The 26281-nt window shown below is 41.1% G+C and overlaps 1 protein-coding gene across 3 annotated transcripts in view; it reads right to left on the bottom strand.

Annotated features, from left to right (window-relative positions):
• fam184ab (family with sequence similarity 184 member Ab) overlaps positions 1 to 26281 on the bottom strand; it is a 221781-nt gene that overhangs the window by 68828 nt on the left and 126672 nt on the right. For all 3 annotated transcript variants that reach the window (XM_085382213.1, XM_085382215.1, XM_085382214.1), the window contains exons 10-12: positions 17672 to 17794; positions 16341 to 16502; positions 13785 to 13906 (exon numbers count right to left, since the gene is read on the bottom strand). In XM_085382213.1, the coding sequence (XP_085238339.1) occupies positions 13785 to 13906; positions 16341 to 16502; positions 17672 to 17794 (407 nt within the window). The remainder of the gene's footprint in view (positions 1 to 13784; positions 13907 to 16340; positions 16503 to 17671; positions 17795 to 26281) is intronic.

The raw sequence follows: 26281 nt of genomic DNA, 5'->3' as shown, positions 1-26281 counted from the left end.
ATCAGGGCATGCAGTCAAGCCCAGCAGTGACCACAAATAAAATAATTTTAACGCCCACTCATGTCAGCTGATACCCTCATATAGATTCAGGTGGCAAATTTAATATAGGGCCTACTGCTTTAGTGTGGAAGCCACTTTGCAACCCACTTCTGCCAGGTTTCTCTAAAAACTCCCTGGGGGAAGTCCCTCCCTTTAGTCAATCAAGAGTGCTGCAGTGAGAGTACTGACAGAGACTAGAAACAGCACATTCCTCCCAAATTAGCATAGTCGCCCTGTTAAATCCAGAACTGATGTTAAAATCCTTCTCCTTACATATAAAATCTTGAACAATCAGGCCCGTATCATATTTTAAAGACCTTGTAGCACCATATTATCCTAAAAGATCACTTTGGTCTCAGACTGCTCCTGTACTCTAGAATCAGGCCCCTCTACTTTGAATCAGGCTCCTCGCACTGAGCTTTTCTTCTTCACTCATCTCTTTTCACTCTCTGTGTATTCATACACCACTACTGTAGTTAATCATTAGTTCTTATTCATCTCTATCACTCTCTCACAGTGTGTCCTTTGTCCTCTCTTCCTCCCCTCACCCCCATCCGGTCGTGGCAGAACGTTGCCTCTCCCTGAGCCTGTTTCTGTCGGATGTTTTTCCTTCCCTCTGTCGCCAAGCGCTTGCTCAATGGGGGTCATGTGATTGTTGGGGTTTCTATCTAATATTGTAGCGTCTTTACCTTACAATATAAAACACATTGAGGGGACTGTTGTTGTGAATTGGTGCTATATAAATAACCCCAGCTCCTCCTTTCACGCTTTATCTGACTTAATCTGAAATCTGCTGTCAATGATGCTTGATCTTCTCTGTGCTCCTGCTGATGCCCTCCCCATCACCAGTTTTTACTGTCTCCATAATGAAGGGTGGCAAGGTCCCAGAACGGAGCTGCCAAAAAATGAATTACTCCAGTCATAAATATTAATCTTCTTTTGTCTACAGGGGTCTTGACTGAACTGAAATTATGGATTGCCTGGAGGGTATCAAATAAATCTAACAGGTATGCTCTGGGAAAATAAGGAACTAGAATTCAGCTAATTCCCCCAAATGTTGTGTGTTAGGTTTAGGCTGATTTTGTGGAGATGACAACAAAGTCTGAAAGAAGAGACTCAAACAAGCAGCTAGGAATTGGCTTGAAAAGTAAAGGTGCTTCAGAGAGCTCTATAACACTTTATGGGAACAATAAATTGTCCTGAATCATTAGACCTCAACACAGCTTCCACTGAGCGCCCATCACTCTCCAACACTTCGGCTAACAGCTCTGCGAATGGCAGTGTGTGTGTCTGCGCGCTGCCAATGTGATAGCTGTGTGGGAGTAGAAATGGCAGCTGTTAAATGAAGTATCCAGGCAAACACATTTTTTCTCTCACTTCGAGAGCTGCAAAGTGTCAGACTGAAGGCAGGCTATAACACACACAGCGATGCAGTCACACACCACAAAGTCACGTTCATAATGCGGCACACTTGACACGTGTCATCATTCACGTCCTCGTTCGGCATAAAGCAGACGTTCTCCCTCTCTCTTGCTCTCTCACAGACACATCCAGACTTGAGGCGTCAATGATCTCTGCTCTTCTCTTCTCTGCTGTGCAGGAAGAGCCGAGGGCAAATGGAAAGAGGTAAAAACATGAAGGGATGAAGGAACTTTCAAAGATGGAAGGAATATCCGGATCAAATGTGGGATAATTGGCTGGATTCAGGGATCGTACAGGCAGATATGAGCCGCATGTGCTCATTTAAGGTGCGTGTGACATTATAATTTACTGTGTGCTCAAAATATGTAATCATTCTAACAAGAACTTTGTTCGTACAGTACTTTTAAAACACACAGTTACAATGTGCTTCACAAACTGGGGCGCCACTGTAACTCACCTGGTTGAGCTAGCGACCCGGACACTAAAGGCTAGGGACCTTATGGCAATTCGAGACAGAAGATTTCCCATGTGTCATTCGCCCTCACTCTCTCACCCCCTTCCTGTCTACCCTCTGCACTGTCCACCAAATAGGCTAAAACATAATCAAAGAAGATTAAAAATAAACCTTTTAAAGCATAAATGATTTTTTTTTGTGTTCTAAATTGCAATAAAATTTAACCTTTTATACTTGTATACATACGTCAGCATGCACAATTCATTTTGTTAATTTTATTATTGTGACATGGAAACCTAAATAACAAGAAACCAGAGCCACAGTAGCACCATAAACAATCCAACCTGATGTTTTTCCCAAGATTTGCAAACAAAGGTTAATAACTTATAAACACCCAAAATTACAAATCATCACAATCTGTACATAAAAACACTATTTTTTTCAAAACATCCCACTAGATGAAGGTATTCTTAACTTGTCATAACTAAGGACTATACAGAAAAAAGTCACTCATTGTTTGTTGTTGTCCTAAACAGGGTTTAGGACTGTATGTTTCGTTAATTTGAACATATGCAAATTTTTGTCTATGACAGATTCTTTTCTTTTCAATGACTTTACTGTAGATTTGCTGCAGTGCATTGCCCTGTTGCATGACCCAGTTTGGGCCAAGCTTTAGACAAGTGCATCACATTTGACTTTAGAATATTTTGGTACACAGACGAGTTCGTGGTTGACTCAGTGTCTCCGAGGCACCCAGGTGCCAGGTAGCTATGAAATAGGGGTGGGTTTTGATAATCGATTTATCGATTAAAATCGATTCTGGCTTGGATAACGTGATATCGATTCATTAAAATCCTGAATCGATTTTTTAATATTAATTTATTTTGCCCGAAACGCCAGAATCTCAGGTTAAACCTCACAAAATTTCAAGAACCACCAAACAGCTAAAACAGTAAATGAGAGCAGGTACACGGATTCTGCACAAAATCGTAAACACAAAGCGCGGACCCGCCGACGGATCAGAATCAGTGAGATGTCGCCTTTCTCACTTGACGGCACGGACACGGTCGGGGCTGGAAGCCGACAGCTCGCTGATTCTGATGTTTCGGCAGGTCCGCGCTTTGTGTTTATGCCTTTTTTGCGCTGGTTCTGAAGCTGTTAGTTTGATGTCTCTCCAAACATTATTGACCGAACCAGCAGCAAAAAAAGATCCAAACTACGCTTCACAAAAACATCGTCATGAATTCCCTCTGACGTTTGCTGTTTTGCTTCCACCACACTTCACGCACAGCTCTCTCTCTCTCTCTCTCTCTCTGTCTCTTAGTATACTTCAAGAACAGTTTCCCATCTAAAAATCTGTTTTCTGTATTATTCGCTTGCTTGTTACGCACAAGTCTACTGTTGTTTACAGCGCTGTCGGCCGCTGTTTTTTCCCTTTTACTTACTTCCGAAAAGAAAGCCTCATTTCTGCGGTTCAATAGGCTTCTGAACAAATTTAAACTTTTTAAAATGATGCAAAATGCAAAACGCTTAGCCGTGTCTCTAATAAAACCGCTGTAACTTCAGAAGTAATGTTCATAAGTTGATTAATGGTTTTCTTTTGTTTTTGATGTACTGCAGAATATTTTTATAAAATCCCAGGCCAGGAAAAATCCCCTTCATGTTTTTCTGTGTTTTATCTTCAGCTACTTTGACACAAAGGCCTCTGCTGTGATGCTCACACCTTGGATAAAGTCTTGCGTGTGTCAGCTTCCTTTTTATAGATACAAAAATATGTAAATGTACTGATCTGAATTATAATATTTCTGACTGTCTGAGGCAAAATTTCCCAGATTTAAATCGAATCGAATCGTGGATCGAATCGATTCGGGACCTTGCGAATCTGAATCGAAGCGATTCTAGAAATCCGTGACGATACCCAGCCCTACTATGAAACCAGCCCAAATCATCACCACTCCACCACCGTGCTCAACAGCTAGTATGACGTGTTTGCGGTGATATCCTGCATTTGTTTTTGTTTGTTTTTTTCAAACACGGTGCTGTGCATTATTGCCAAACATCTGCACTTTGGTCTCGTCTGGACATTTTTCCAGAGGGCTTGTGGTTCGTTCAGGTGCAGCATTTTAAACTAAAGCTGTGCTGTCACATTCTTTTTCAAGGGGAAGAGGCTTTCTCTCCTTTCTCCAACAACGTGCTAAATGTTCTGCTTTTATAGAGATTCTCAATTAATCAAGTATATATGATTAGCAGCACCTAGCTACTTCTTATTAGAAGTAGTATAGGTGTACTGAGTTCTTCACAGTACTGCACAAAGACTGTATATTCACCTTTTAATGTTGATTATTATTGCACATACAGTGTAGTTTAGCTTCTATAGTGAACTTCTAAGAACTATGTGATTTAGTTAGTTTACATAGGGGCAAATTTATCAACATCCTGTCTGCTGTTTTTCATTCTTTAAGTCCACACATCCCTGCAGCATAATTAAACACATACATCATATAGTTAAGAAGAAATGTAACAGTCAAGGTCTTTGCATATTTATAACTTGCTGACAAAAGACTCCGATGCTCTCCATTCCAAATCTGTGAACCTACATACATACTCACATAAAGGAGACGTGCCCAGAATAATTTAATACAAGCAGAGAATGATTAAGAAGAATGTTTAAGTAAATGCTGCCTACAAAAATATGTTTTTGACAGACCTTTACAACAAACCACAGCTTCAGCCAACTGATGCTGCTGTTTCAATATTTATCATTTATAAGAGTCAATACTGCTGCTTGTGAGTCTGAAATAAGAACAATGAGGTGGACCTGAATTTAATGTGTATAATGTATATTGTGTAAAAGCCCACTGTGAGGGAAACCAGCCACCAGGCTTATACTGACTCACAGTTACTGCATCACAGGATTTCCAAGCAGCTGCCAGTCGCACGAGACATTTTGGCTGCTGGTACTTTGACAGATTTCTGATTTGCACCAGGCAACGAGACCCATTGCAAAGCTAACACGCGCATCAACTTATGTGGTGCTAAATCCCTGTGGTAGGCCAAAACGTGGAGGTCTTACTTCTCCTTTTGTCTTTTTTGCCATTCTTACATGTACTCTTGTGTATTTAGGCCGGACATTTCCAAACCAGCAAATGTAAGCGATAACATTGATAATGAGAACTGATGGGGTGTGAAGTGTAAAAACAAATACAGAAATAGAAATATATGGACTAACCACTTGTCTGCAAGTTTCCTTGCAGAATACTTTCTATACAAGTAACAACAACAGTACAAATTCAAACTCAGATCTAAAAACATTTACTGGAAAAAAAAAAGATATTAGTATGACATTAACAATATAAACTTTAGCCTGATTATGTTTCGGGTGCCTGCAGACATTTTAATAATGAGTGACTGATGATTTATTTATTATTCAATATTAAACAAGCAGGTTCACCGCACAGAAAGAAAAAAAAAAAAAGAGTAAGTCGTAGTTTTGGAGTCACATTAATAAAATTATCCCCTAAAGAACAGCCGGCTCACATTACAGGATGATGTGGGTAATTAAATATTAGCTGTCCCTCCGCTATTTACCTTCTGAAAGTCATAGCACAGGCAGAGGTTCAGAGTTTAGATGTAAATCCTTGAACGCAAACAACTGCAGACAAACCCTGCTGGAAGCATCTGCCACAAACTCTGCTGTAACATTCAGCAGACTCACACCTTGCAGGAACTTTGTGAGAGGACGTGTCTGTTAAAAGATGCAATAAAGGGCTAAAGAGGTACGTGCAGTCTCTTTATCATAAAACAGCTACAACTGTAGCAACTCAACAAAGCAGTATAGTTTTATGTAACATGGACAAATGCTGTAATAACATTGTCCAAGCAGCTGGTCTTTGTCATTGATTGTAGAATTAATTTCAATATTTCTGGGATATCTGGTGCCAAACTATTATGTTTGTTTAACATTTAGCTAAACTGCCACAGCAGGGAGATGCTGGTGTCATGTTCACTCAGGTCACCATCCTAGTTTTAGGTTGGACAGGTTGGAGGGGGAGGCTGTTTTTCCACTGTGGGGTTTTTACCTTACAATATAAATAAATATAAATAAAATATGTAAATGCATTTTAGCCACATGCTAAAAAAACAGTTCTTCCTGAGTATATCCTCTGATTGGCTGTTCCTCATAAACAGAAGATTAGAACAGCAGGTAAATGGGGCATCTGTGCTCACAGCGTGCCAAATTACACAAAGACTGGACTAAAAATCAGGACCTGTCAATATATTCCATTTTCCTAAAATAAAAAAATGCATATGCAGGCCAATGATGCATAAGTGAGCATCACTGACCCCCTCTAAAAGTCCGCCGTTGATCTAATTCAGTGACATTTTGCAGGTTAACGGAGGCAGTTTTTGGCTGAAACAGTGACCTTTGATTACCTGACAGGAAGACCACAATATGTACGTCTCCCACAGTGTGTGTCTGACAAGGTGATTAGCAACACAGGGGCACCACAGGGGACTGTCCTCTCCCCCTTCCTCTTCACCCTCTACACCACAGACTTCAGCCACTGCACAGAGACCTGCCATCTTCAGAAGTTTTCTGATGACTCTGCGTTGGTTGGATGCATCAGCAGGGAGGATGAGACAGAGTACCGGGCTGTGGTCGACTCCTTTGTCACGTGGTGTGAGCAGAATCATCTGCAGCTCAACGTGGCAAAGACCAAGGAACTGATCGTGGACTTCAGGAAGACCAGGAAACACTTGACCCCTGTTTCAATCCAGGGGGTCAGTGTTGACATTGTGGAGGACTATAAATACCTTGGAGTACACATTGACAATAAACTGGACTGGGCTAAAAACACCACAGCACTTTACAGGAAGGGCCAGAGTCGTCTCTATTTTTTGAGGCGACTGAGGTCCTTCAACATCTGCCAGAAAATGCTGAGGATTTTCTATGAGTCTGTTGTGGCCAGTGCGATCCTCTATGCTGTTGCATGCTGGGGGAGCAGGCTGAGGGTCGCAGATGCCAACAGACTTAATAAACTGATCCGTAAGGCCAGCAATGTTGTGGGGATGGAGCTGGACTCCCTCAAGGTGGTGTCGGAGAGGCGGATGCTGTCCAAGATAAAGACAATGTTGGATAACACCTCCCACCCACTCCATGACATGTTGGTCAGTCACAGGAGCACGTTCAGTGAGAGACTGAGATTACCGAAAAGCACCACTGAACGACACAGGAAATCATTCCTGCCTGTGGCCATCTCCCTGTACAACGCATCCACTTAACACACTGTTTGCTGCTACAACTACACATGTTTCTTTTCCAAATATTTATTTATAAGTGACTTATGTATGTATGTATGTATATATATGTATATATTGTACTATTCTTAGTTAGCGTATTGTCTGTCTTGTCTTAATGTTGGTTTAAAATGGAGCACTGTAACAAAAAATAATTTCCCCCAGGGATCAATAAAGTATTCTGATTCTGATTCTGATTCTGATTCTTTAGATCAATAGTCACAGCAGAGATGGAGAAAGGTTTTCATCTTCTGCCCAAGGCTTCCTGCTGCAGCACATTTACAATGACTTACTTTTCGGCCAATATTAATCTGCCACCACTGTGAGATATTCAGTATTAGGTGGCTGGTTCTAATTATGATATAAAATAAGGATTAAATTTGTTTTTATATTGGGATTAGGAGGAAAAATGAACTAGACATCCCTTGTATTGAACTAGTCATAGTATTTTTTACTTTAGGGTCTGATCAGCTGTCCACTACCTCCAGTTTTATCACTGGCAATAACTGGGAATAATATCTACAGGGAACTGTAACACAGAGACAGCTGTTCGCATTAAAAAACATTTTTCACTTATTTATTTTATCCACGACTGTAATTGTACTTTTTCTGATACATTTCTTCCAGAATCTACACTGCCCTTCAATAAATCCTGTTTTCACTTTCATATGAATATAAGCAATAAATACATTGCAAGTGCTCCCTGAAATGCAGTAAATAGGATGTGAATAAAAGCACTTCTTGTGTATTCGCACTCAGGATGCAAACACTTAACTTAGTCCGTTAAAAGAAGGTTCAAAATAATTGATTTCATTTCCTCGTGAGCGTGCCTATTAAAGCAGGATGGATCTGTATTAGGATATACACACTTCAATACTTTTTATTATCTCAAGTCATACTAAATCGCGTATTGAACAATGGTATTTCATACTGCACATTTTCCTTTTATCATGCAGTCCTTTGCAGTCATACTACCTGCTGATTTCTGACTTTCATTTCACGCTCTTTTTCTCAGCCTCGGAGTTCGTTTAATCAGTTAATGCCCCCGCTCTTTGTAAAGGTCACACTTGATATTGTTTAATATTTCTGTCTTTTCCTCGATCAACCGGCCCAAAGATGTCTTCTTGCCCGACTGTAATTTATTTTCTACTTCTCTACTTAACTTTCTTGTATTACCCCACTTCACTCTTACTCTTTCCTTTGCGCTCATTTTTTTTGTGTGTATCTGAATCTGATTGTGCATACTTAGAGGCTTTCAGATGATCAAATCAAGTAAAATGCACCTGCAGTGCTGAGAAAAAGTTTTTGCCACTTCTTGATGAGTTCATTTTTTTGTATATTTGGAACACTTGCATGTTTTCCATCCATCCATCCATCCATCCATCTTTACCCGTTTTATCCGGGGCCGGGTCACGGGGGGCAGCAGCCCAAGCAGAGAAGCCCTGACCTCCCTCTCCCCAGCCACCTCCTCCAGCTTATCCGGGGGAACACCAAGGCGTTCCCAGGCCAGCTGAGAGATATAATCTCTCCAGCGTGTCCTGGGTCTGCCCCGGGCCTCCTCCTGGTGGGACATGCCCGGAACACCTCGCCCAGGAGGTGCCCAGGAGGCATCCGTGAATCGCTACCTTATCGTGGTGGAGGGGTTTGCGTGTCCCAGGGATCCCAGGGGCTATGTTGTCTGGGGGCTTTTGCCCCCTGGTAGGGTCTCCCATGGCAAATTGGTCCTGGGTGAGGGACCAGACAAAGAGCGATTCAGAAGACCCTTATGAGAAAAACATTGAGGGAACAGTTTACCCTGCCCGGGATAGGGTTACCAGGGCCCCGCCCTGGAGCCAGGCCCGGGAAGGGTGCCCAAGGGCGAGCATCTGGTGGCCGGGCCTTAGTCCATGGGCCCCAGCCAGGCCCAGCGTGAAAAGGGGACATGGGCCCATCCTCCCGCAGGCCCACCACCCGCAGGAGGAACCGTAGGGGTCGGGTGCATTGTGTGCTGGGCAGGAGGCCCTGGCGGACTGATCCCCGGCTATCAAGACTGGCACTTGCATGTTTTACATCATCAAATCAAATTTAGATCAAACAAGACCTCAGTAAATTTAAAATGCAGATTTTAAATGATGATTTTCATTAAGGAAAAAAAAACTCTACCTAATAATGGTTGTTCCACCACTGGCACCATTGGCACCAATGAGTCTTTAACATCACAGTGGGGGAATATTGGCCCACTGTTTTTTGCAGAATTGTTTTCATTCAGCCACACTGGAGGGGTTTCAAGCATCTCAATTGATTTTAAGTCTGGACTTTTATGAGGCCACTCCAAAAAATTAAAAAAAAATATTTTTTTTGAGTCATCCAGAGGTGGATCCAGATCTTTGTCCTTCTGTATAACCTGAGTATGCTTGAGCATCAGGCAATGAACTGATAGTCGGACTTTCTCCTTCAGGATTTTCTGATACAGCGCAGGACTCACGGTTCCATCAATTACAACAAGTCGTCCAGGTATTAACCACCTTACTACCACCACCATGTTTAACTGTTAGTGTGATGATCATTTTATGAAATGCTGTGTTAGTTTTATGCCTGATGTAATGGGACTCTTTTGGTTTTTGAAATTAAATTAATTACAGGAAATTATAAGTCATCATTTAATAACAGGGAGCAATTACTTTTTCAGATTGGGGCACGTAGGTTTGGATAACTTTTTCCACTTAATGAATGAAACTATCATTTAAAAATACAAGTGGCCATTAGTACTACCCCTCAGCCTCCTAATACGCTCCTGTGGTATAAATTTGATAATCCAAGGTGATTCCTTTGAGTTCAAGGTAGATGAGATTTGTAATAGATGCACCTAAGCTATGAATTTAAAAACCCTACGTTGCCTCATTCTTAAGTTATTGTGTTCAGAATCATAGGTCCACGCCATCCACCCACTACGTTTTGTATTACCTGCGTTATCTCTGTATAATATGATGATCTGAAACATGTCGAGATACCAAGAAGGTTGCAAACACCCTTTCAAATTAACAGAAATGTGGAAAATACAATTTGATTTCAGTTGTAATTTTGTTGGTTAGTTATTAGATTATGTGTTTTCTGTATAATAACAACACCCCAACAACGCCGGTCCAGTCCATAGCCTTAACAGAGAAAACAGGCCTCTCTCTCCCCAGCTGCCTACTTCATCGTTTCCTTGGACAAAGTCAGCATTCCCGAGCCCCTTGAAAGATATCATCTCTCAAGTATGTCACAAGTCTGCTGCAGGGCCTCATCCCACTAGGACGTGCCCAAAACCAGTAAGCGTCCAGCTCGGATCAGATAAACTACCTCCACAGCTCCTTTCGAGGTAGGGGAGCAGCCGCTCCTCACCCTACCTCTAAGGGAGAGCACAGATGGTCTTTGGAGCAATCTCACTTCTGCTTGTGTCTGCAGTCTTATTCTTTCGGTCACGGCCCGCAGCTCGTGGCAATAGGTGATGGTATGAATACAGATCGACCAGTAAATTAACAGCTTCACGCCAACACTCAGGTCCTTTCACCATAATAGAGTGTTCCAGCGTTACTGCAGACATCTGCAGTAAATAAATGTAATACTTGCTTGTTGAAATACTTGGGCGGTCACAGACTTTGTTCTGATATTATAATTTAAAATACTTTTCCTTTTTGGGCACACCTCTGTAAGGTACACAAAGTCACCTTAAAGTATAACAGATGCATTCAAGTAGGGACAGATGTGGGATTTTAGTGTACTGCTATTTCTTAAGAGTGTAGGGGATAAACTAGAATAGAATTAGTATTAAGGATTATCATGAGTGACAGCAACTGGAAAGTGGTGACAATTCAAGCTTCCTACGCATGTGAACAATGAATTAAGACAATAAAGCACACAAACCACCCGAAGACTCAGTGAAGGTGCAAAAGACTAAAACAGAAATATTGGCATACTGACGCATTTATATTATCCTGATGTTCCCCATCAACAGAGAGGGACAAATTTTAAGAAGCACATAAATAGAAGGCCAATAGGTGTCAAGTCTTGCATTAAATTTAGGAGAATTGATGTTAAAATACTGAAGCTGCATCTTTCTTCTCTTATCTTGACAATCATCACAAGCTAAATCTGTCAGCGGCCTCTCTCTTGGCAGCTTTTTCTTTCTTTTTATACCTCCCCAGAAGTATGATTTTTCTGGTTGATAACAGTATTTATTTAACAGAGAGAATTCCTCCTTCACAAAAATATCAAACAGTTGGCTAATTTCACCTTCTGCATTACATTTTAAGGTGCTTCCAATGAGGAGGATGTTTAAATAAAAAAATGACAAAAACAAAAAGGGGGGATTGTGTCACATGCTGTAATAGCAGCTCTGCTGTGATATTAATGATCAGACCTGATGCAAAGTACATCTTCTCATTTTCCCTCTGCTGTGCTGACAAACTATCTGCAGCAAATTCACTTAAATACTTTATAAACCGCAGACTAGGTGACATTCAGTCTTCAAAGACAAGGTGAACGCACTGTAGGATTAAAAATAAATAAATAAATATAGACCAGCATATTTATACAGAGCACTTGTCGCTCTCCTCCTCTCAGTCTCCTCTTCATTAGCTTCCATTCACCTTCCTTTGTCTCTATGCACTGAGCTCTTTATTCCCTGGAGAACATCTATTCATTTGGTTGGGATGAGTACACTGTGGTTAGTGAGCCGTCTGAATAAAGGAGGCTGGCTTTAATCCCCCTTTCACTGTGGAAACAGGCGGTTTGTCTGTGATAGTGTAATCACGGAACGAGCTCTCTGGATTACCAAATGAGCAGAAGAGGTTCGGCGGATCAGCAGACTAAAGCGCAGATGAGGCCGTGCTAGGTTGTCCTGGTTATACATAAGATCTTAGAAGCATGTTAGGCACTTGAAACTTTAGACCAGCTTCTGACAGATGCTTTATCCTCGTTGTTCTGGCCTTTAGTTTAAGACTATTCAGGGAAGTCTTAAACTAAAGGCCATGAGAAGTTCAGGGAAGCAAAATCAATCTATGATTCAGTGAGAACTGACCTGGTTCACACTAAAATATCAGCAATTAATGGGATTTCCTGACTACTTCCTTTTTCCAAAATATTCATATATATGTAAAAGTATATATCTGTACTCTAAAAAGCCTGAAAGTCAATATTAGGCATGCCTAAAGCCCGAACTCTTTTAGGCAAGTTTTTTGTTGTCATTTCTTTAAGCAGTCTTAAGGAATAGTTCTCCAGACGTCTTGTAGGACATTCAGAGTTTTTCTTTGGATGCTTGTTCTGTTCACTAATAATGAGGTACAGGCTCTGAGGAGGTATTTCAAGGCTGATAGTGTTTTCTACCCAGATATGCTTTTTGTTTGGGATCATTTTCATGCTGATAGATGAAGCTGTTGCCAGTCAAATGCTTTCCAGGTTATATTGTGTGCTCGCTCAATCTAACTGTACTTTTCTGTGTTCATAATTCCATCAAATTGGACAAGCTCTCTAACGCAGTAGTACCAAACCATGACAGAGCCACCATGGCTTTACATGTTTACAGACACTCACTATTGTACTCTCCCCTGACCTTATCAGTAAGTACTGATGCAGATTTGAACCTAAAATGTTTCCAATTATTTTCAGTCCAGTTCTTGAGTAATCTGGCAAAACTCACCTTTCCTCCTTTTCCTCTTCGTGAGAGTCACCTTTGTACTTAAACCATTTCTTAGAAAGCTTCAGTGAACAGTAGTTCCTGTCTCAGGTCAGTGCTGGATTTTTTTTCTATTGCTTTAGGTGTTTTCAGATACTGTTCATATGCTGTTGAAAGCTTTTCAGGCCTGCCACTATTTCTTGTGCCCTTCCCTTGTAGTTATTTGTCACAAAGTACACAATACCCTTTGCGTAATAACTGTCGATGTGGAACTTATGAATGGAGGGAATTAATTATCGATTTAAGAAAGCGTGTGCATGAACTTTCAAGGCAAAACTCCACAAACAGAAACAGAGGTATAGATGAGATGTTACGATTACCGCAGCACTTTCACTTTGGCCTCAAAAGGAAGAATTCATCAGATGCTGTTGAATCCTGACAAAAACTCTAACAGAGTCATTTAGTAGCTGTGTGAAAAGTACATCAGTTCACACCTGAAAACAGTCAATTTTACTCTGAGAGGATTTTGAATAATCACTCTTCAAAGGTCTATGGACATTAACAGAGACTTTAACACTGGGGGCTTTAACACTGGATTGAGCTGAAAAGCTGCAGAGCCCACCAAGACTAATGCTCTGTCACAGTCAACGGTGGAAGCAGCAGGACCCGTGTGTGTGTGTGTTTACGTGCATTTGTGTGTGTGTTTAATCTACTAACAGCAGGAAATGAAAATAAGTAAATAAAAAGACAGAAATTACCCATCTGTTCTCAATTTCATACTCTGTTAAAAGAAAAGATGAAGACGGAGGATGCTATTGTTGCTTTTCCATTTAAAATACATACACACATTCTTGTTTTTCTATCTTACTGAGGACATCTAATTGACATCTAATTTTTGGTCCCCACAAAGACATCTAAACCGGTACACACACACACCTGAGTGTTTCAGTCCATTTGAGCTCCAGCTCCAGAGCCATCTTGTCCATCTTATGTTTTTCTTCTTCTTTGGTGGTGATGAGTTTGGCTTCATGCTGACGTTTTTGGGTCTCCAGCTCTCCCTGAGAGAAGGACACATTGGCTTCAGTCCACCATTGCAGTCTAAATCATATGTTACACTTAAACTCTGTGGTGTGCACATCACTTAAGATTCTCAACAAGTTTTGACCTGCCTAGCTGAAGTTTTGGTCTGACGTGCATGCTGTCTAAATGCCAGTCATGCACACATTCACAGCACCTGCAAGCTAAAGAGCCAGCTAACAAGGGAAGCAACAAAAAGGAAAAGTTGCTGAAGGCAGAATAATTTCAGCAGTGGTGTGAGACTGAGCAGCCTACGCCTTTACTGAGTGCAGAGAGAGAGACCCGTGTATTCACCATTAGACACTTTCTGTTTTCAAAGACTATGATTTGCATCATTACTATTTTGTCTTTTCTGTCTTTAAGGAACTTTCTACACATATATTGCGCTCTCATGTTCAGGCCCGTTAAACAGCCTGTGCAAAATTCTGAAAAATTTTATAAAGTTACTTCTTTGCTTTTACATCAGCATACATTTGGTCTTATTGAATTTCTCTGCACTACCTGCTCGTTAAACAGGTTGTCGTGAGTTGACTGTGCTGTAACCTTTGTGTAGAACTGTGATGTTTGGTTTTTCTTAGCAAACTAAGGTTTATGGGGACCAACTGTGTCTGACAAGGCAGAACGGAATGTATGTTCTTAATTACAGGGTGTAAGTAAGCTACAAATTTTCAGGTGCCCCAGTGTGCACCTTAGTGAAACCAAAGTTATGAAATTTATCTAAATTAACTTTAATCTCAATGATGGTGTCAGTGGTCAATCTGCATGCCCAAAAACAAGCTGAGTCAGATGTTTCCTGCACTGGATCCTCCATACTCTATGTAAAGGATAATGTGAGGTAATAGGCTAAATGAAAATATGATTTATGCTTTGTAGATGTTAATTTTGTGAACTGCTCTCCTTCTTCTCATTCATCTCTCAGGCTTTTCCACAACACAAGGAAGGCCAGTATGGGATGCCTTAAAAGTGACAATCAGTTATAGACAGCCTTTCACAAAGCATTGTGGGATATTAGGCCCAGTTTTCAATCAGGTTTTTCCTTTTTTAAGGAGAGAATCCAGCTTCGTAGGTGGATTTTTTGCAGGACAAAAAAATAAAGCTATGTAGTGTGACACTGCTAACAGACAGCACAACATGTTGGCTTCTGGCAATGTCAATCCTAACATCCTAACACAGCAGGGACACAGAAGCCATGCTAAAAATAGAAAAGGAGAAACTGCTACAACAAAATTTACGATTTTCTTTTTTTAAACCAGGACACTAATTTTTAAAAAGAGACATTGTTGCAGTGTTTCAAATATATTATTTTAGCACTTTGATGAGTACAAAGAAAAGAAAATGCTATCTGGTTACATAATGTTTAGGAGAAGGACAATCGTTATGGGTAAATAGCAGCACAGAAAAAAACAAAAAATGTTTATTTGATTTTAGAGTGAACTGTTGCTTCACAGATAAGTTAAGGTTCGAGGTTCATCCCAGGAAGTTGATTCTGTTCATCTGGACGTAGCGTTTCCATCCAAGTGACTTCTTCAGTCTCAGCTAACTGCAGGTTTCCCCAACCTTATAAACAGTACATTAGCATAATGACTGAAACTAGCACCACAGAATGAATATAATATACAAATTAATATACAAATTGTCATGACCATTGATCAACAGCTACTGATCAACAACCACTGATCAATGACCACTGATCAGTGGCGATGAATACCACTCACAGAGAGTTGGGGAATGGCTGCAATCACAGCATTTTAAGATGGTGAAAGATGTACCCTTAGGCCCCCTCCTCAAATCAGAGATGTTCTTTCCCTTTTCACATAAATTGCCTCTTTGACTCTCCGCTCAAACCAGCATTCCTCCCTGTCCAGGATGTGTACATCCTCATCATTGAAAGAGTGTAGAGTGAAAGCCTGTAGGTGTAAATAGGTGCGAGTTAGCTCTTCTGTGTTGTGCCATCCGCTTTGCCAGAGGTTGTTTGGTTTCCCCGATGTATAAATCATGGAAATCTTAACAGCGTACACTACATTACTCTGTTTGTGCTGGGAGACCCGATCCTCAGGATGGGCCAATTAGTGGTGCAGCGTGTTTGGGGGTTTGAAAGCCATAGAGATGCAGTGTTGAGAGAAAACGCGTCACAACTGTTCCGATACTCCTGACAAATAAGGGAACACTAAGGGTTTTCGCTTAGGCAGCAGTTGTTTATAAGGTTGGGGAAACCTGCAGTTGGTTGAGGCTGAAGAAGTCACTCGGATGAGTGATGAAATGTTTCTCCCACTGAAAACACTACGTCCAGATAAACAGAATCAAGCTTTTGGGATTTCCTCACCTGGATGTTTGACCATGCATCAAGATGTTTGAGGTTAAGTATGCTGTTGTAAAGTTCAGTGCCCAGGCTGACGTGTGCTTTGTTTGCCTGACCTGCAGTGCAGTCAGCAGGTTGCTGGTCTCTCTCAGTCGGGCCCGTGTAGCATCCAGCTCCTCCAGCAGCTTGTCCTGCGCCTCCTTCAGTGTGGAGATCTGCCCCTCAGCTGTTTTAATATCATTCTCCCCCTGCTGTACTTCTTGCTGCAGCCGAGACACCTGCAGGGAGGACAGACAGACAGAGTGAGGCAGAGAGAATAGACTCTGTCCACACCCGCCTCTCTGTTACACTTCAGGCTGTAGCTCAGTGTGGCACCAACCTTGAAACTACATCAGCATTTTAGGCTCAGCGAGGTGGAATTTCCATCAAAAATACATTCAATGACTGTTTCCATTTCAGATTTTTAAATGAGCCAAGCCCATATATTTTTTTTGCTAACATAGCAAAATAGTTTTGCAATGCATCACATATTAATTTCCCCAAATGTCTGAAGTAGTGGCTAAAAATGTTTGCATAAAGTACCCCAAAAAACAACAACAAATAGTGGCAGCAGATTTATACTGAGGAAACCTTGAAACTGAAAACCATTTACTGATTCAGTGTTTTAGTATGCAATCAATTTAATTCATTCATAATCATTTGAGCTAAACTCTCATCTTTATTCTTTCTTGTTCAGCTACTTTACTACACAAGTACTAAAGTCTTGTTGTTTTGCAGCAGAGCTGATCTGACCTGCTCAGGTGCAGTCAGGTTCAAAAAGAATTAAAACTGAAGCTTTGGGTTTAAAGTTTTATAAAAAGAAATCTCGAACCCAGTTACCTCCTCTCCTGGGCTCAGTTTGAGTTTACAAGCTCTATTTTTTCACACACTTAATTTTTCTGTGTCCTTTAAGAGCGACGGAAGCTGTGATTCTTAGAAGCGATCCTCAGCTCATTTTTCAGGGGCTAACATGACTGAAATGTGTTTTTATTTCAGCTTAAAAACAGCAAGCAGTTTTTAACACTCTGGGAACACATTTTTTGAAAAGCTCAAGATTCAGATGTAGGTTTCTTAAACTTTCTGTGGTGAGAAAACTGACCGGAAGTTAAAACAACTGTAATAGTATATGTGTGTATTTAAAAAAAAAATCTAAACTTTTACCAAAGTGTGCACATACTTAAAGAAACTCCATGTGCTCAAGGACATCGCTTCATCTGATCTCAAGAACGGGCACTAAACTGATTTAAAAGGTCAAGAATAAAATTTAAACCTTTCAGTTTTTCTTCTTTCCATTGAGATGCTTCTGATCTGTTTTCAAAGTGTTCCTTTAACTTTTTTGAGCAGCGTATTTACACAATATATTGTTTGCACACTTGAACAGAAGTTTTACAAAGTCAATGTGTCGTACCTCCTCAGTGGCCGCATTGAGTTTGGACGTCAGCTCCTCCCTCAGCTCATCCAGCTGCTGCCTGAGCAGCGTCTTCTGCTCCTCCAGTGACTGACGCTCCCTCTCAAACTGCTGCTCCAGCTCCTGTGGAGAACGATCAATAACACAACACTGTCAAAAACAACAGGGAAACTTAGAAAGCCAAAGTGAGCTCAAGACCTTGGATGAAAAGTTTTTGCGCCTGAAGATTCCTTGAACCCTTATCTGTTTCCCTCAGATAAGTGACTCACATAAAGGGGAAACAGTACGAGTCGTGCATGATTTAGTTGAAGGTCGACGTTAAATTTAATCAGTATTCACGGTATTTAGCGTCTGTAAAGATTTTGAGTCATACAGGTAATGCAATATCTGAGAGACGAGTCAGGGCAGAAATGATTCATAATTCAGATGAAATCTTGTTAAAAACGGTCACGATCAAACAGCAAGTCATTTTTCCACTAACCTACTGAGTACCAATTAATCTAAAATATAGCAAAAGCTGCAAAACCGAAGGCCAACATGAACAACCTTGGGCTCAGTGAATAGGAGACACTTGAGAGGAATTTGAAATACAACAAAATCGGCATAACTGTGCCACCAGTCCATTATAAGAAATGAAAAACACCAGCAAATACTTACAATTTTACATCAGGCTAATAAAAAAACAGCTTTATAATGAGCCAGGAAACATTGATGTTACTGCACATGTTCTACATACTCCCACCTAAAACTCAAAAAGTTTCAAACTGCATTGAAGCGCAAAAAGTTACAGCAATTATTTCAGTCGTAATAGTCCTGAGTGGCCTCTTCAGTGAATGTACCAGGGTGGAAGAGGTTAGAGAAAACCTTTGCAAAGGTTTTTGTTAGAATTTCCTAACTGAAAGTCAGTTTTGCAAACCACATCTAAAACAATCTAAAAGCCAAGGCAGTCGCTCTTTCATTTAAGAGTTTCACCAAAACTGTGCTATTATACCAAAGTTTTATACCAAAGGTTTAGCAGACATAATCTTTAACATCAGACAAAGTGATGCTAATGGGAACATTACTGTGAGTTCATGTTTACTAAATGAATGTTAGCCGATGTAGAGATGCTGTAGACTTGACGTGTCATTGTTTGCCAGCAAGCTGATGTGGGAGGGAGAGAAAAAATGGAGCCTATACACAGATTATTAAAACAGTGCATACAGCGGTGTTGCACTACACCAGTACTGATAAAAAAATTTTAATACTTCATAACAAACATCAATGTTGTGTTTTAAATACATACATTTGTATTTTGAGTACAAAAAAAAAGGTGTGGCTAAACCACATATTAGATAAAGTTTTGTTATGTTATAGATTTTATTTTAAACTGATTTTTATTTTTGCTTGAGTATTTTGGAGTCTGCAGTACTTGTTATAATTTAGTTTTAGTTTTAGAGTTTAATTTGTTCCCTCAGTATTTCCTGTCTTATTCTCTTGTGTCAACCCACCTTTTATGTGTCTGCATTTCACCATTTAACAATTTTCCCTTCCTGTTTTATTTTGATAGTCTTTTGTCTCTAGTGTCTTGTGTTTAATTTTACTTCCCCTCCTGCCTCACTGCGTTTGATTATCTTCACCTGTGTTTTTTTTAATCTACCTATCCATCCATCCATCCATACTATGTACTTTTTTTAGACTTTTTCCATCAGCTGAAATAAAAACTTGCTTTTGTTTGTGTTGTGATATTTTGATACCATGGTAGCATTTACAGGATATTGTTTTATTGTGATATTATACAGAAAAGAGTTACTCAATAAGGCCCATTTAATAGTTGTTTTTCTCTTTCTCTCTGACCCAAGAATTGATGTGTAAGACTCACAGGCTGGTACCCCAAGGTCGAAAACACCACAGAGACGAGACCACTTCCTTACTCCCATCCTCCCTTCTTTATCTCTTAGAAAAAGGCTCGTTAAAGGCCAGGTGGTTTGTTTCAGAATTCACTAATGAAAGAACTCTGTATTCTATGTCTAGGAGTGTATTTTGCTGGGATGATCATAAATTGTAGCTGAACTGATAAACTACACACAGGATACTTCTTTGCTCACAAGGCAGGAAGACGTTTCCTTATTCGGTTTGAACTGAGAACTTGCTGACACACGAACCTTTTTTTCCTCTATATAAGCTGTTATGTACTAAATAAACCTTTGAGTCGATTGGGAAGGCAACCTAAAGCAGTCTCTGTTTTCTTGTTCTCCCAAGCTGCTCCCGAGCTCGTACTAACACGCTGAATGGCATACCTGAGTGTTACTTTAAATAATTAGGAATCTTAGAAGGAAAGGACAGAACTCTGCTTATCGCTCGTGCCTTGGAGGGAAAACCGGGATGGACATTTTTTTCCTTCAATTTGGCGTCAGAAGTGGGATGGACTGACAGAAGGTAAATATGCGTCTTTCATATTTATATAAAGACCGTATTATACCTCTCTCAGTGATCGATCCATAAAAAAAACGGGATATGCTGACGAAGTTTCACTTAGTGATCCAGAGAGATACACTGACGACTTCCTCAGTCCCCGAATAAAGTAAATTAACCCTTGTGTGGTGTTGGTGGACCCGCTCAGAAAGACACAGGAAGTTGCCTGTTGTCTTGAAACGTACGTTAAAAAGTGAGAAGTTGCTCACTCAGAGTTAAGTGAGAAGTTGCTCACCAAAAAGTGACACAGGAAGTTGCCTGTTGTCTTGAATATTTTAATTTTGTTAAAAAAAAAAAAAAACGGGTCTCAAGGGTTAAAAGCAGTAAATTAAAAGCAGAAAGACACAGGAAGTTGCCTGTTGTTTTGCGAGAAGTTGCTCGTTAAGTGAGAGTTGCTCACCCAAACAAAAATTGCTAGCAATAAATTTAAAGTGATCTCAGCTGTGCCGCAGCGAAAATACTAACCTAAATCCTCCTAGCGTGTAAACCCCTCTGGAAATCACTGAACATGGGTCAGAATTATTCAAAGACCACAGACAGGTCCGATAAAAAATCTAAAGTACCTGTAAAACCAAAAATTAATAAAATACAAAATAAAGTCTCAAATAACGGCTCAGTACAACTCCCATTTCCGGTTACGTGTAACCTACGTCCGCGAATCGGTGAAGACGTCCATGATCACGTATCCAGAACATGCGGAAGTGCTTATGTGACTGACTTTGTTTACAACTTACGGACTGTAAGTTCAATGCATTCTAATTTATTTCCGGAGCCCTATCCCGAACGATTATCGCCAGAAAACAGGTCAGTAAAACTGAAGGCCAGTGCAGATACTACCACGAAAGCTAAAAGTGTTAAGATAAAGTTGAATTTTGATGTAGAAGGCTCAGAGGAAAGTGAGAAACTAATGTATGCAGGATTACCCGCTCCAGCACAGCAAGGAAGTTTCAGAGGACGGAAGGATAAAAGTAGAGATATGTGTTTTTATTGTGGCTCAGTTTTCCAGCAGCCGCAGACACCCGGAGCAAAGATGAATTTGTGTATTTCATTTAACATAAAGGGTGAAATGTTTGCTGACACTGATAACAGCTTATGTTTTCTCTGCCCTATGTACCGACATGATGGAGAAGGAACATCCTCTGTGTCAGCTGGACCCTCAGCAGAGAATGAACTCAACATCCTTTTTGTCCGGTACTCTATGTCACACACTGTGCCAAAAAAAACGTGTACAGACGCCACTACCAGGTAATCCCATGACTGGGAGCCACACTTTTGTTTCTCTAAGGTCAAACAGTGATTTTGTCACATAACTCAGACATAGTTTATGACATAACTACACCATGTCGTCACATAGATCTAACCTACCCTATCCACTGTACTATTTCTGCAGTTACATTGCCAGCTGAATACCAGAATATGACATTATGGTCTAAAAGTGAGAATGATATAGGATTTATTGACTGTACACTTTATCACGTACACCTATTAAAACACAACAAGCCAGTATATGTCAAGCAACATCCCATTTCTGCCGAAAAAGCCGCAGCCCTAGATGTCATGATAGGAGATTTATTGACAGCTGGAGTAATAAAGCCCACAGTATCTCCATATAATACTCCTGTCAATCCTGTGCCAAAGCCTAACAAACCTGGCGTATGGCGTTTCATACAAGACTTAAGGCAAATTAATGCAGTCAACATTCCTCTGCCACCTCTCGTTTCAGATGTTCACAGCATATTGACATGCATTGCATACACATTTTACCGTGGTGGATTTATGCTCCGCTCCTTTTTCTCAGTACCTGTGCATGAAGACACACAGCCGTTATTTGCATTCACACATAGAAATAAGCAGTACACTTGGACTCGTTTGCCCCAAGGCATGATAGACAGCTCTGCTGCTTTCTCAATGGTGCTTCACTCCTCCAGGGCTGCACCCTGATCCACATGTGGATGACCTCCTCCTCTGTGCTGAAAGTGAAAAACTGTGTCAAACTGCTACACACATGCTTCTCCAGCACCTCCAAAAGACTGGCCACAAAGCATCTGCAAAGAAAATGCAGTACTGTCAGACTTCTGTTCAATATTTGGGATTCACACTGTCTCACGGAAAACGTTCCATGACTGCAGACAGGGTCAAAGCTGTGACCTCCGTCCCTCGGCCCACTACACAGAAGGAAATGTTGTCCTTCCTGGGCATGGTGAACTATTGCAGACAGTGGATACCAGACTGTTCTTTTCATGACCACATTCTGCGTGACTGTTGTAAAAAAGAGAAGCCTCCTCGAATACTGTGATCCACAGAAATGACTGCCTCTTTCAATGCATTAAAGGGAGTGCTGACCTCCGCCACTCAAAGGTGCTGCCTGAATTGTTCAGGAATGCCGGCCTGCCTGAGGGCAGTAGCAGCTTGCTCTATCATGATAAGGGACTGCGAGAAGCTCACACTCTCACATGACACTATTCTACACACCAATCACCAGGTCACGACCATTCTAGCAAACATAACTACACAACATATGCAAACCTCACCATAAAAGCGAGCAGCACGCCTGATTCGCCAGCACATTTATTGATCCTATGCTGTGTTCTTCTGACCGACAGGATGGCTCAGACAGGCTTGACGATCATGACTGCATGACACGTATACAGGAATCCACAGCACCACGTCCAGATTTAGAGCAAACACCTATCCCAGACTCAGCCACGGTTTATGTGGACGGGTCCTGTTCAAGGCCGAATGACAACTCATTTCTTTGTGGCTATTCAGTGGTGACAGTGCCTGACATTATACTAGAGGCTCACTCATTACCATTTCACTCAGCACAAAAAGCAGAGCTCATGGCTTTAATACGCGCCTGTGAGCTCCATTTGGATAAGCATGTGACAATTTACGCAGACAGCCGCTATGCATTTGGCGTTGTGCATGACTTTGGCACATTGTGGAGACAAAGAGGATTTAGATCTGCTGATGGAAAATAAATTGCTAAATTCTGATTTTGTTCAAAGACTTTTTCAGGCTATACAGCTGCCATCGGCCGTTGCAGTTGTAAAAACGAAAGGACACAGTACGGCTGACACAGACGAAGCGACAGGTAATGCCTTAGCAGACGTGACAGCCAAGGCTGCAGCTGCATCGCAGCTCCCACCGCCGCAGGAAGTATTATCTGTGCCCCTACAGCTGCCACTTGTTACACTCCCAGACTATTTAGAAACAAATGTTGATTTAAAATTCATACAAGAGCAAGCCTCTGCATGTGATTACACCTATTGGGAGAATAATGACTGTACCTTAGATGACAGAGATGGCTTATACAAAATCTTAAGGGTTTGATTGCCCTCCCATATTCCCTGATGCCAGTCCTTGCCCGACATTTTCACTGTGTGAGTCATGTCGGACAAAGAGGGGTAATAGGGGCAATAAAATCAAGATTTGTAATTGAGAAAACATCACATGCAGTAAAAAGCATATTAGCAACCTGTCTAACATGTGCGCGAACTAATGTAGGTAGCTCAAAAGCAAAACATCAGCATTTACCACAACCAGATTTTCCATTTCATACATTATGACTCCATCTGCAGTAACCAAATTATTTCCATTTGAAATAAGACTATTTCCAACACCATGGTCAGCTTCCAGAGGGGCACCGCTAGTAGAAGGTGATGTATATTGCATTGTCCACTGATGTTCACAATTTGGTAGAAACACTGAATAATAACTATCAGAAAGTTTGTCTCTCTCAGCCTTTCCCCTCCACAGTTCCACCAGTGGAGACAAGGAGATGCGTGTTGGAGAAGTTGCTAAAACCAAGGACACTCTGGGAGGCCGCGCGTGTTCCAGCCCCAGACTGTACTGGCAGTGACGAAGAACCAGCATCCTCACAGACGGACAACCTCAGTGGATTCATGCCAGCAGGGTTAAGACCAGCCCAATCGGACCATCTCAGGCGTCGGATCAAGCAGATGACATCTCCGGCGGGCCAACCCCCTTAACCAGAGCAAATAAACACACGGGTAGACGACATCTCCGGCGAGCCAGCGCCCGGATCCAATGTACATACACACACGCAATCACTGATTAACACACAACGCCTGAAAGAACAACAACAAGGTACTCAAACATCCAGCAGGAACAGAAAGCCGGAAGTACCACATGATGTCTAACCTGATAAAGCTAGACTCATTCCATCCTGATCATGGAGAAAATGAAATGCCCATTGTCATCATACGACGCTTATTCAATGTCTCTCGAACCTGGGACCAGGCCAGGAGACAACTGAAGAACTGTTTTTCTTATATATTTTCTTATATATTTAGGTTATTTATCATATCTATCGCATTAACCTTAGGATTTTTCTTTGCTATTTTGTATTGAAAACTGCAACCATGTTCATATTTCTGCAGGTCATATTTTGCTGACGATACCTCATGCTCTATTTTGCAAGACACCTACTTAATGCACTCCTCACGTTCCCTAAAATCAGTAAATGACAACATAGACGCCACTAATAAACCCTTTTATGCACCCTCTAGAGCAGGAGCTAACGCCTGGTACGAAAATGCCAGAACAGCCGCTCGTGATTTAGGAAACAGTAACTGTTATGTCTGTTCAAAGGCTAATCCAGAACAGGTAATAGTAGGATACCCCATATCCTGTTTCCCCCTGACTGAGGGACTAGAGGAAATCAGCGGAGATAATGCTCTCCTTAAAGACACTTTACAGTTGACTCTGAGCCCTCTCGACTGCTTACTTAGACACACACACACACCAACTAACCCTGAGACTCCATTAGGCGAATTATTGAAGTTATCTAATGACACCGCAGGGACCTGCGCCCAATGAAACGCCCCAAGAATAGGTTAAAACCCTCACTGCCCTTAGGACAGATCCCTCTCCATTTTAATACTAGTATGATATGTCTGCGCAGACTAAAGTTAACTGGCCCAGACACACACATAGATTATACAAAGGATAACTATACATTCTTCTCTGACTCCCCAGGTGCACGCTGTAATGAGACATGGCTAGCTGTCTCTGTGGCTGAAGTTTTATCCTATCTGGAGGAACAACACACACACAGTTCAAGTTCGAGCGGAGAATCGATCATTGTTCCCCCAGAGGGTGTATTAAATGACACTGACTGGGGGGAGTTAGTTAAATCACATATGGTCACGCGCCTAACTAGACCAATCCCACATGCTTATTGGTTGTGCAATAATACCCTTAGATTAGCTTTACCTGTTAATTGGACCGGTACCTGTGGTCTAGTGACCGTTGATGTATGCTGTACTTTCATTCCCAATAATACCGCTCCTAACGGTTCATTCACACAAGCTATGAATAAACTTGAAGCATTGCAGATAGAACTAATTGCCGATACAGGCCACGGTCAGTGGCTAGACAAGTGGCTGCAGGACACGTTTGGAAGATGGAAGGAACTAATTGTAGCCTTTGTAACCGTTGCAGCATGTATTATTTGTTTTTGATGATTATTGTCTGTTGTGTGATACCATGTATACGCTCTCAGAATTTTTGATATTAAGCTTGCTCGAAGGACCAGTTACAGTTATGATTTGTCTTTATATTATGTTATTACATTCTGTCTTTATACTATGTTATCATTTCATGATAAAAGGAGAGAACTGTTGTGATATTTTGATACCATGGTAGCATTTACAGGATATTGTTTTATTGTGATATTATACAGAAAAGAGTTACTCAATAAGGCCCATTTAATAGTTGTTTTTCTCTTTCTCTCTGACCCAAGAATTGATGTGTAAGACTCACAGGCTGGTACCCCAAGGTCGAAAACACCACAGAGACGAGACCACTTCCTTACTCCCATCCTCCCTTCTTTATCTCTTAGAAAAAGGCTCGTTAAAGGCCAGGTGGTTTGTTTCAGAATTCACTAATGAAAGAACTCTGTATTCTATGTCTAGGAGTGTATTTTGCTGGGATGATCATAAATTGTAGCTGAACTGATAAACTACACACAGGATACTTCTCTGCTCACAAGGCAGGAAGACGTTTCCTTATTCGGTTTGAACTGAGAACTTGCTGACACACGAACCTTTTTTTCCTCTATATAAGCTGTTATGTACTAAATAAACCTTTGAGTCGATTGGGAAGGCAACCTAAAGCAGTCTCTGTTTTCTT

The sequence above is a fragment of the Rhamphochromis longiceps genome, linkage group LG15, assembly GCF_057381845.1.
Source record: "Rhamphochromis longiceps isolate RC_006_pf linkage group LG15, R_longiceps_female_GT1.1, whole genome shotgun sequence".
Taxonomy (NCBI): domain Eukaryota; kingdom Metazoa; phylum Chordata; class Actinopteri; order Cichliformes; family Cichlidae; genus Rhamphochromis; species Rhamphochromis longiceps.
The sequence above is the reverse complement of the archived record's forward strand: the minus strand, read 5'-3'. Positions and strand labels throughout refer to the sequence as shown.